The sequence below is a fragment of the Schistocerca piceifrons genome, chromosome 1 (assembly GCF_021461385.2).
Source record: "Schistocerca piceifrons isolate TAMUIC-IGC-003096 chromosome 1, iqSchPice1.1, whole genome shotgun sequence".
Classification (NCBI taxonomy): domain Eukaryota; kingdom Metazoa; phylum Arthropoda; class Insecta; order Orthoptera; family Acrididae; genus Schistocerca; species Schistocerca piceifrons.
Genome location: NC_060138.1, coordinates 801,277,341 through 801,289,634, shown reverse-complemented (window position 1 = coordinate 801,289,634; position 12,294 = coordinate 801,277,341). Strand labels below are relative to the sequence as shown.

General features: G+C 39.5%; 1 protein-coding gene across 1 annotated transcript in view; it reads right to left on the bottom strand.

Moving 5' to 3' along the window:
* Positions 1-12,294, bottom strand: part of LOC124713815 (leucyl-cystinyl aminopeptidase-like) — a 289,726-nt gene that overhangs the window by 237,219 nt on the left and 40,213 nt on the right. The window contains exons 6-7 of the mRNA XM_047242975.1: positions 6,913-7,068; positions 6,708-6,832 (exon numbers count right to left, since the gene is read on the bottom strand). Of these exons, the coding sequence (XP_047098931.1) occupies positions 6,708-6,832; positions 6,913-7,068 (281 nt within the window). The remainder of the gene's footprint in view (positions 1-6,707; positions 6,833-6,912; positions 7,069-12,294) is intronic.

The window sequence follows — 12,294 nt, the reverse complement described above, 5'->3', positions numbered from 1 at the left end:
CACATGCAGATGAGATGTACTGCCTCAGCTGTTCAATTGTTTCTGGATTCTGGCGGTACACCTGGTCTTTCAAGTGTCCCCACAGAAAGAAGTCACAGGGGTTCATGTCTGGCGAATAGGGAGGCCAATCCACAACGCCTTCTGTATGTTTCGGATAGCCCAAAGCAATCACACGATCATCGAAATATTCATTCAGGAAATTAAAGACGTCGGCCGTGCGATGTGGCCGGGCACCATCTTGCATAAACTATGAGGTGTTCGCAGTGTCGTCTAAGGCAGTTTGTACCGCCACAAATTCACGAAGAATGTCCAGATAGCGTGATGCAGTAATCGTTTCGGATCTGAAAAATGGGCCAATGATTCCTTTGGAAGAAATGGCGGCCCAGACCAGTACTTTTTGAGGATGCAGGGACGATGGGACTGCAACATGGGGCTTTTCGGTTCCCCATATGCGCCAGTTCTGTTTATTGACGAAGCCGTCCAGGTAAAAATAAGCTTCGTCAGTAAACCAAATGCTGCCCACATGCATGTCGCCGTCATCAATCCTGTGCACTATATCGTTAGCGAATGTCTCTTGTGCAGCAATGGTAGCGGCACTGAAGGGTTGCCGCGTTTGAATTTTGTATGGATAGAGGTGTAAACTGGCGCATGAGACGATACGTGGACGTTGGCGTCATTTGGACCGCAGCTGCAACACGGCGAACGGAAACCCGAGGGCACTGTTGGATCACCTGCTACACTAGCTGCGCGTTGCCCTCTGTGGTTGCCGTACGCGGTCGCCCTACCTTTCAGCACGTTCATCCGTGACGTTCCCAGTCCGTTGAAATTTTTCAAACAGATCCTTTATTGTATCGCTTTTCGGTCCTTTGGTTACATTAAACCTCCGTTGAAAACTTCGTCTTGTTGCAACAACACTGTGTTCTAGGCGGTGGAATTCCAACACCAGAAAAATCCTCTGTTCTAAGGAATAAACCATGTAGTCTACAGCACACTTGCACGTTATGAACAGCACACGCTTACAGCAGAAAGACGACGTACAGAATGGCGCACCCACAGACTGCGTTGTCTTCTATATCTTTCACATCACTTGCAGCGCCATCTGTTGTTGAAAATTGTAACTACTGTAATTTCGAAAGTTTGTCCGCCTGAAAATGTACTGTTGTCCCAAGCATATTGCAACAAACGGTGTATTTCTATCGCTGCTCGTTTAGTTTTTATTGCCGTTTCAAATATACCGGTCATTTTTGAAACACCCTGTATGTAAACAAAGAAACAACATCAACGCTGACCAGGCTGTCGTTTGGTGTAAGTTTCAGGTTCTTCAGCTTCTCAATGAAATGTCCTGAGTCCTTTATGTATGTGTCGGTCTGTCCCACGTGCGGCTGGAGCAGAGAAGCCAAGTGTTTTGCCAGTTTCTACGTCAGTGAGCCAGGAGCGCTAACAATCGGTCTTAGTCGATCGTTGTTCTTATGGATCTTAGGTAATCCATACAGCCGAGGTGGTAGGGCTTCTGTGTTGCGCAGGCTTCTCTGTATGTCCGCCGGCAGAGAAGAGGCCTTGATTAACCGATTCGTATTCGGTGTGATATGCTGCGTCGGAGCTGCGCTTAGCTTTCGGATCTAATAGGTCTCGAATCTTTAGCTCATAATCTTCGGTCTTCATTACGACGGTCGCGTTCCCCTTATCGGCAGGCAGTACCAATATACTCTTGTCGTCACAGCATCTCCGAGCTAGCGATGTAGTGGTAATTTTCCCATACCACTATTTCACGAGTGTTCTGTGAAATCAGGAATCCGGTAAGACAGCAAATCTCCTGCATGAACGAAACCAACAAAGATTGAAGAGAATCGTTCAGCGTGACAGGAGTGCAACCCTTCCACAAATTGCTGCACATTTCATTGATGGGCCATCAACAAGTGTCATCATGCGAACCATTCAACGAAACATCATCGATATGAGTTTTCGGAGCCGAAGGGCAAGCTCGTGTACCCTTGATGACTGCACGACACAAAGCATTACGCCTCGCCTGGACCCGTCAACACCGACATTGGACCGTTGAAGACTGGAAACATGTTTCGTGGTCGGACGAGTCTCGTTTCAAATTGTATCGACCGGATGGACGTGTATGGGTGTGGAGACAACCTCATGAATCCACGGACCTTGCATTCCAGCAGGGGACTGTTGAAGCTGGTGGAGGCTCCGTAATAGTGTGGGGTGTGTGCAGTTAGAGCAATATGGGACCTCTGATACATCTAGATACCTAGATACGACTCTGACAGGTGACACGTACGTAAGCGTCCTGCCTGATCGCCTGCATCCATTAATGTCCATTGGTCATTCCGACGGACTTGGGCTATTCCAACAGGTCAATGCGACACCTCACGCGTTCAGAATTGCTACAGAGTGGCTCCAGGAACACTCTTCTGAGTTTCTAAACTTCCGCTGGCCATCCGACTCCCCAGACATGACCATTATTGCACATATCTGGGATGCCTTCCAGTGTACTGTACAGAAGGGATCCAACCCCTCGTACTCTTATGAATTTATGGACTGCCCTACAGGATTCATGGTGTCGATTCCCTCCAGCACTACTTCAGACAGTCGATTCCCTGCCACGTCGTGGTGCCGCACTTATGCGTGGTCTCTGGGATCCTACACGATATGAGGCAGGTTTGCCAGTTTCTTTCGCTCTTCAGTGTAGAAATAGAAGGAAGTGATGTAAAACATATGAATCCATTTAATTCCACTTCTACTGTATTTTTGTCGATAGCAAATGAAACTGGAACTCCGAAAGCAATGTTTGTTTACTTAATGGTATCGGTACTGCTTCTTGTTCTTTACATTTTCAGCCTTCAGCTCGTTGCACAACATTTTTAGTGTTCAGGTTTGCAAAAAACTTACGTACTTTATCTTTTCTAGCCCATAAACGTATGCAGTGAGATGCTGTCCCAGCAATCAGCGCGGTTAGGTAGCCGTGTGTTATGCGTGGACGAGACCTTTGAAACAGTGCGATCCGGATGTCGGAACGTTTGCGGCTTGAAAGGCAATGAAATACACAGGAAAGAAGAGGAAGACCGGACAATGAGTAAAATAAGCCATCGTAGCTTGTGCATGTCAACGAAGTGAATGATAATTGAAATATCAAACAGAACTGCATAGAAGTACACCTCCATGCAGAATAGAATTCTTTTTTTATCAGATTGTCAGTGCATTATTCTCACTGTAGTTTACCCATCTTCTCACTTTGAAATCTTATCTGCGATGCGTCATTCAGTGTGTGGCCAATAATAGCAACTTACATGGTAAAAAAACGATATAACTCTTTAAACATCTTCCAGCATTGTGGAATGCTTTAAATGTGATTAAGGGTATGGTCTGAAAAGCTTAAGACCCCTTAAAATGAGTATTTTGCTTTAATATATATTTGAGTAACATTTTAGTAATGGTAGCCTAACCTGTGTAAGATGTAGGCCTACCTTTCCAACATTAGTCTATTTGCTTCCTTTTCCGGAATATTTCTCGCCAGTAGGACTGTCAGTTTTTCAGGAATAACCAAACATAGCACAACTGGAATGTACGTCTACTTTGATCATCTGCTTGATTTTACTTTTGAATTTCATTTTTGAGGTTTTCAGAGTATAAAATTTTATATCATGTTTTATGATATATCAATAGTTAGTTACTTAGTTTAACGTTCCACGTATCATTTGCACGATAAATCGTAATGATATGGAACAAGTCATTGTATATTGACATCGATTTGTTTTGTAAATATGCCTCCATTCTGATCATTTATTAGTTTTTACGTTTTTTAATTAAAGTCAGACAGATGTTAGTCAGTAATTTCTACCAATCACCGTTTACACTATAACAGTAATAGATATATTCCGCAGAATAGGAAGAGTTACCGAGAGAAACGTTTTCAGTTTAGTTTCAATTTTTACTTTGCCGTGTGTCGGCATTTTATATCAATGGGTGAGTGACCAAAACTTTTGGTTGCAGCATTGCGAACCCCTGTTTGTGCTACAGACACTCTCAGTGTGGCGTAATGAATGTAATTTTTTTCTTCTGGTACGGCAATTATGTGCATAATTGTTACTGATGAAGTGCAGTTAATTATTTACTTCATGAGGGAATAATTTCACTGTGAAATGGGTAGATTACTACTCACACGCCGAGCACATAGCAGGCACGACGAAAAGCGTGTTCACATAAATCTTGAGCTAAAGGCTTCTTCAGAAAGGAAGCACAGCACACATACACATTCATTCAATCATACACTCACAGCTCACGAATACATGACCGCTGTCTCCGGTAACCCTAGCAAGAATGTTTTTAAAGGGGAAGGAAATGTGAACAATGAGTAATAACTATCGGCGAGAGGAACTTAGGGCATCAGATGCTGTCCCAACAATCAGCGCGGTTAGGTTGCCGTGTGTTGTGCGCGGACGAGACCATTGAAACTGTGTGACTCGGATGTCGGAGCGTTTGAGGCTTGAAAGGCAATGAAAGAAGAGAAAGAACGGACACTGAGTAAAGTAAGCCAAATATGAAGTCGAATGACAGAAATAAAACCATTGCAATAAAAGTAAACAGTGCAACAATAATTCATGTACACAAAAGAAAATATTGCTTGAATTGTTCCACTTAAGAATGAAATGTGATTCCTCTAACTATAGATTGCGATCGGATCGATTAGTACACCCGTAAACAACGCAAGCTGGCATTTTTGATGAAACAACTACGTCTCCACACAATCACAGTACCTAACACTCTCAAAACTGAGCACGGGGACGTCAGGGTGACGTCACGGTGAAGTATCAGCGCGGTGTACCACGCACGTGTGAATGTGATGAACCTAATGTTTTGGTTTAGTTATGATGGCGGACACCAGCTTCAAATTTGTGATGTAATGAAACCTCCCTCATTTTAAACCTCCAAGTCCAGCAATCGCGGAAGAATACGTAGCTGTAATGTTTACATGATGTTTATTCTTATGAATAATGGAGTATACTCATGTGAACACGGCTCTTGTAATCTTGAAGGACGGAAGGAACCACATCATACTCACAATGAAGTTGCAGAAGCAAGGGCAACACTTGCTCGTGGAGAATGTTGAAATATACATCCTTTTCATATTCACGATCACATAAATGAGTGAGCTTACGTCATGGCACCAAATACAAAGAAAACAGAAAGGAACCAATTCCGATCTGAACTACTCTCTGAACACACTACGGATTAAACCTGTCATTGGGCGTCGGTGCATAACTTGATAAGAAGCAGAATCGTGATTCGCTTGTCCAAACTACACTCTTCCATCAACTACCGTCCAGTTTCTGTGCTGTTAGGCTCATTGAGTTAATGCACGGAATTTTTGGACATGCAATCTTTCTCTACTTACTACCTACGCATTGCTCACAAGTACTAAAATGTCGAATGTTTTGGATATAGAAATGTAAAGTTTATTTTGTGTGATTAATGTTGGCAAGAACGAACACCGCGTTCCTCTAGAAAAGCGCAGTAATGTTGCTCAAAAATGTATTCATACAGGTTGAAAATAAACTGATGGTTCATTAGGTTCTTTTCATGGCACTTGCTGTTGTTAAATTGTGCCAGGAGCGTATAGAAACGAAAATATCGACATGTATCAAAAAAAGTGTAATATATCATCCCAAAATTCTTTTCAGTGCCCTTCCCTCAAGAGTTAAAAAGATATCAAAGCTACACATTTTTAAAAATGAACTTAAGAAAATATTTATAAATGAAAGCTTTTATAACGTTGATGAGTATGTAGATTTTATGAATTTGAGGACATCCATAACGTAAGTTAAACATAGGCATGCGTCATTGAATATAATGCAAATGTAGAATTTGTTTGGTTTATGTACTGGGTTATCTGTATGACTCTGTATATATCTTTATGATTTGCTTTTGTGTATGTACTTAATTATCTGCATGAGTTGTATACGGACGCTATTATTTAACTTTATTTTGTGTTAACATATGAAAAGTACTATATCATTCTACGTGTGAAAATGTATGATCAATGAATAAATAAATAAATAAATATAGTACCAAATGTAATGTCCATTTCTGAAATATCGGTATTCGCTTACCGATTTTTGATATTCCTCTTCGAAACTAAAGAAAAACATCATATTCCATGCCCCAGTTCTTTCAGAATATCTTGAAATACTGTGTAACTACAAGCACTTGTGGCCCACCAAGAGACATTCCCTTTCGAGATCGTCTGCGTGCTGAGTGTCACAACTTCTACACCTCTAAGGTTGCCATATAAAAGTTTTCGTACATCTTCAAAGTATGAGATTTCTTGAAGAGAAACATAGCGGTTTTAAATTAATTACTCTTTCTGTAATTTCAGTACCAACGTCTTATAAAGTTGTTCATTACTCTATGCATTTTATGCCTGACGTGAAACATTTTTCTATCATTTTATGGTCAGTTTAGTGATAGTTTCCCAGGTATTTTTGGTAATACTACGGTTACACGCCATTTTTCGTATTTCTAATGTAAATGAATTCAAACACAAGGGACAGCTGCCCCTCCTGCCACTCAAACTCTGCGGGCGGCAATATCATTAACTCGACTGTACACATTAATTTTAAGTATACGGCTCGCTAATCTATTGTTCCAAAATCTTAAGAGAATTTTTCTTATTCCATTACAACTAACAACACACTTACCAAGGTCACGTCTCGGCTCAAGTGGCACTATTACGTCTGGATCAAAGATAAAAATATTCACTGAAAATGTTGACATGGGTGGTGTCGTCTCAAAATTGTCCCATACCCAACCGGACTGATACAACCTACAGAAAGGACAAGTTGAAAATAAAAATTTGATAGTGCATAGTAATGTTATTTCAAATATAGCTTAAAGTATTCTTACATCTTCTCGCTCTTACGAAGTGCCATATTCGAAAGTGATCTCATTCTTTCTGGGCGTCCAATGCTTATATCAAATGGGGCTTTGTATGATAACTCGTCGAAACATGGGAATACCTTACGTGCCTTATTTCTTGTCATGTCTGTAGCCACGAACCACCTGGAAAAAAAATATAAGTCTGAGTGCCTTTCTCTTAAGTACAGTCAACAAAATTCAAAAACAGCGCGCTGTCTGTTAAAGTCTCATAGCTATTGCTGTGCGAAATATGGCTCAATGAAAGCAGGTTGTAGTTTGGTAACGCACATTCAGCTGATGACATGATGTCTTAGTTTCTTGCCAGGGGTATCACTGACGATGCTAATAGTTTAATTGTGAGCAGACTTATACTATTCCTTTTCATACAAGAAATACATGTGCCGATTCTTCTTGGTAGCAAAGAAGCAATCATGTAATCTTTAAATTTCTGATCACTTATAAGTTGTTTAACCAGTGTTTTCTCTGTGGCAATTAAGCAGAGTGAACTAAACCTATTGTTTATAGCCCATGTATTGGGAAGCCCAATTTTCAATTTTTTTAAGGGTGCTCGTATTTCTTTCAGAAGAAGCTGCAGTGACAGGGAAAGTAAGAATCAAGTTAATAAGCTCTGATACTTCGTCGTAAATATTTTGAAGGTCATTGTCCATTATGAATTTTAAAAGGTCTGCAGGTGGTAAGTAATGTGTCTGTCAATATAAATGTTTCCTACCTCATTTTCCAGTCGCTGTTTGTTGAAGAATGGGTAATTTAGGAGGCGACCGTTCAGTTTAATATTGAGATAAAGTCTTAAGGGACTGGAAGTCACACTCTTTAGTACTTATTTCACTATTAAATTTCTTGTCACAGCTTTCAGTACTTGAGGTCACAGCGTCCTTTAACAGACTAGTCATCTTCTTGATTTTACCATTGCATATACTAATATCACACGCAGTTTTGTGTTGAAGAAGTGCATAGAGATGACCAGCATATACAAATATTTCTGTGTAAAGGCAAAGCATGAACAGGAGTAGAGTTTTATTAAGAATGCTAAGCAAGCCAGAAACACTGCTGAACGACTCTGCATCACAATCTTCATCATCTGTGGTGATATTTTGGAACGTATCTTTCAGTTCATGAGATTTAAGACATATTACCTGAACAGCTCGTGAACCGAAATTCCAGCATGCACTAAGTGTTTGAGGCAATCTGAATACTTTATTTCTAAGAGTTGCGTTCTCTGTGAGGACTTGCTGAAAGTGAATGTAGTGCTACAGGATTGTAAATGCTAAGCTTCATTACTTTGACACTTTTAGAGAAATGTAACAGCACTAGACTAAGTTTATGATCTTACCAGTACAAAAATATAGCTTGTGGATACTTTTGTCTAACGAAGTTTTGGACACCTTCATGTTTACTTGCCAGTGCCGAGGCTCCGCCGTACGTTTGGGTCGCTATTTTGTCAGTAACTTCCCAGACAAGCACATTTATAAGCATAGCAGATGGATTCTTTCCCCATGATATCTACTCTCCCCCCTTTTTTTTGTAATATCTTCGAGATCATCACTTACATGGAATGTGCACAGTCCCGAAAATCTAAAATTTAGATCAGGACTTATCTAAATTAACTTTTTTATCCATTTCATTCATTTGATTAGTTAGATGCTATTGGTATAAATAGTTTATCCAAAAAGTTTGTTGATTACAAATACCAGTAAGATAGAACTTTGTTACCATTGTTACTATGTAAATATATACCAAATATCTAATTTTCACAGGAAGTAGATCGAAAATATATGAATAATTACAGTTGTCCTACAGCTAATGCCAGAGACATGATAGTAACTTTTGCTCTCACTGTATTTCAGAGTAATTAGCATTTATAGCTGAAACATTGTTACTGAAACAGACTACAATATTTGGAGAAACTAGACACCATAATTCAATAGCAGTTACTGTTGTACTATAATTTTATATTCAGAACAATCTTTCCCCAGTATTCACTTAATCATGAATGTAAATCCTTAATTGTAATTTGTAAAAAGACAGGAAACAACAATAGTTGAGTGTACTACTAATTATTGTAGTATTATAAAAGAGAGGCTGTTGAGAGCCATTTTAGTCAGTCTGCGGCAGGTTATGAAATGAGAAACATACGTGTCTTAAAGATGCGTCGCAGGCGAGTTAGTACAAATTGCAATTAGTATAATATGCCAGGTTTTATCTAAATTTCACACCCGGGAAATTATTCGGTAATTGAGTGATTGTTTTTGACGATTTACTGAAAACGAGCAATTAATCTCTAGAACTGTGACGCATTTTGCGAACAGTGAAAAAAGTACTGAATTGTGTTGTTTCCGTATTGTGCTTACCGTGCACGTCGTTTTCGTTTTGATATGACTACATACTTTTCTACGTACTAAATGCTTTTAAGGGCAGTGTAATTAGCGAATGTGTTAGTGATTTACTTGCTACACGTTAATTATTGTGAAGCTGCATTTACGAGGGCAATCCCAAAAGTAAAGTCTCCTATTTTTTTATAAGTACATTGACCTGCTTATTTCTACAATGGTTTACATCAGTTTACAGATTGAACATTTAGCTGTTTCTCGACATAAATCACCATTTCTGTCGATGCATTTTTGTAGACGCTGTGGCAGTTTTTGTATGCCCATGTCATACCAGCTCGCCGCCATGCTGTTCAGACAGTTATGAAGTGGCGTGATTGTTGCTTGGTCTCAGGTGTAAAGTGCTATGCCAAGCTTTCGTCACCCGTGACAATTGAGTCCAGAAAGTTGTCCTGTTCGGCTGCAAGGTGGTGAAGAAATGAGCGGGACGCATCAACTCGTTGCCGCATGTGGTCCTCAGTCAGCATGCGTGGCACCCATCTTGCGCACACCTTCCTGTAGTTCAATGATTCCGTTAAAATTCTGTGAGCGGTGCTTCGGGAAACCTCAGGAACCAAAGTGCACAGATCATCCAGGGTGATCCACCGACCTTCACGCATGCTTTGCTCAACCTTCAACACTGTCTTATAAAATAAATAAAATAAATAAAAAAATATATATATTGTTATTTAAATATTAATTATTCTAGCTGTATGATGGTGATTGTGATTGCAATTGTATTTGCTTATCTGGAACGTGGACGTTTAATTATTCGGTATCAGACGCTTGACAATGGCTTTTTCGTAAAGGCAATGTTACTCGTAGTTGACCGTGAAATAAAACTGAATAATCGGACTTCGTAATTAAATCGTTTCCAAAGACTGCTGCGGTAGGTGCGGACTCATAATCTAAATCTCAATATTGCAATAATTTGCCAGCCATGCCAATACGTCGTACAGAGGTGATTGTCTACTAAACATAAAAAAGTTACACAGTTAGTTAAATCAGATATATTCAATGAATAAGCCTACAGTTCATAATCCTACTTACTTTTATAAATATAAATTCTTTACAGAATCGAGTGCCTAGTGTGGTTGCAACTCGCAGTATTCTTCTATAACATGAAATATGGCGGTGTGCCAGACAATAAAATAAAATACGTGCTCCTCGCACCACTTCAACCAGAGCTCTCCCTTTCTTAATCAAACATAAGAGTAACGTAATTGTGCTTTTGTTTTATCAGCGACACAGCGCTGCAGTTGTGTGCCATAGGCTTTATTTATTTGTCACTGATTATTTATTTAATTAATATTTCGCGTTTCCGAGGAAACTCATGCTCGGCATGCAAATGTGCCTTTATAGTCTCCTCAGAAATTGACGGTTTCCCGCTCCTTTGTTCGTCGTGAATTTCGGTCCGCCCAGCTGCAAACTCTCTACATCACTTACGAACATTAGTGACATCCATCCATGACTCGCCTTACACTTCCGTCAATTGGCGATGGATTTCAATCGACGCAGTGCCCTTTTCGTTCAAAAACCGAATAACTGCGCGCAATTCGCACTTAGCGGTAACATCCAACGTTAGCTCCATTCTCAACGGCTGCCTCAGCGTGCGCATGTTTACACACAGCACATGAAGCACTCTTCATAACAGTGTGACCAACTGCCACACAAACAGAGTTCTGCACTTATAAAAAAATAGGAGACCTTACTTTTGGGATTACCCTCGTAGGTTAGGTTACTGCACTCGAACTATCATCTCCATTGTAGAACATTAAGCGAGCATCGTTTCTGACTTAACCGTTATCTGTGATAAATAATGGTAAATGATAGTCGATGTGGCCATAAACAGTAGATTATTTAATATCAAAGTGGAATGAAAGTGTTTTGGACTGCAAACCTGGTGTAGACATGTAATTTCAAACAGGTTACTTCTGCCAATTACTTTTCAGCAACATTTGATGGAGGCGCAGTTATGGAAGGCACATTAGCTCGGGTAAACGCGGTAATGTTACACATTGTATACAATTTCTAATAAATCCTGAGCAGTTTTGTCACTAGAAAAATTGTGAAAATGAATAATCCTTTCTACGAGTTGTGTACAAAACCTCATAATAATATTCATGTGTGACTTACAAAAAAAAAAAAAAAAAAAAAAAAAAAAAAACCACGGTTTCATGTTTGACTTCCAACAAATTCGTATAATCGTAATTTTTATGTAATGTGATTATTAATGGCAACGGTAACAGATTCAGTTAATTCGTTTTGAATTGTGCTTGACATGCCTTTGAACCAAGAAGTGATCTACAAGTGATCACTGTCTAGACAAAAGTTCGAATAATTCAAGGCAGTTCCCTTTGTTGTCGGGACTTTCATCTTCAAAATGTCCTCTGAATGAGAGTTCTTGTTTGCACAAGAAACGAACAACATCAATAAGTCTCTCGGATATGAATCTATTTTGTTTTACTTATGCAGTATGTTTCATGGCAAGAAGTTCGGCTCCTTCAGAAATTGGATGTTCAGTTCGTCCATGATACAACAACTAAAAACACTCTTGATTCTAAAGATGCCATCTTGAATTCTGGTGTTGCTTGGTTTTCCTGCCAATATTTTTTGTCAAACATACTCCTAAAGAATCACAGCCCCATCAAATAAAATACATGTCTAACAATATAATTTTCTTATTACAGAGCAACATGTAAACCAAGGATACTTTTTGTACCAAGAAAATACAAAAATATATTTTTGTCCCATCAACTATTTTAATGACTAAGTGTGTGGTGTGAATCGCTTATCCTGATGAGTGCACTTGGTTTCCCAAGTTCAGCTTGAAAATTGTTTGTCATCTAATTTGTGAAAAAAAAACCAACACAAGTATTCCCTCGGAACAAGCCATAATATGATCTGTTAATCACATGCACTCGCGAATCATATTACTAAAGCAAGTTTGTAAAAACCAGAACTGAACAGCGCGAAATAATACACA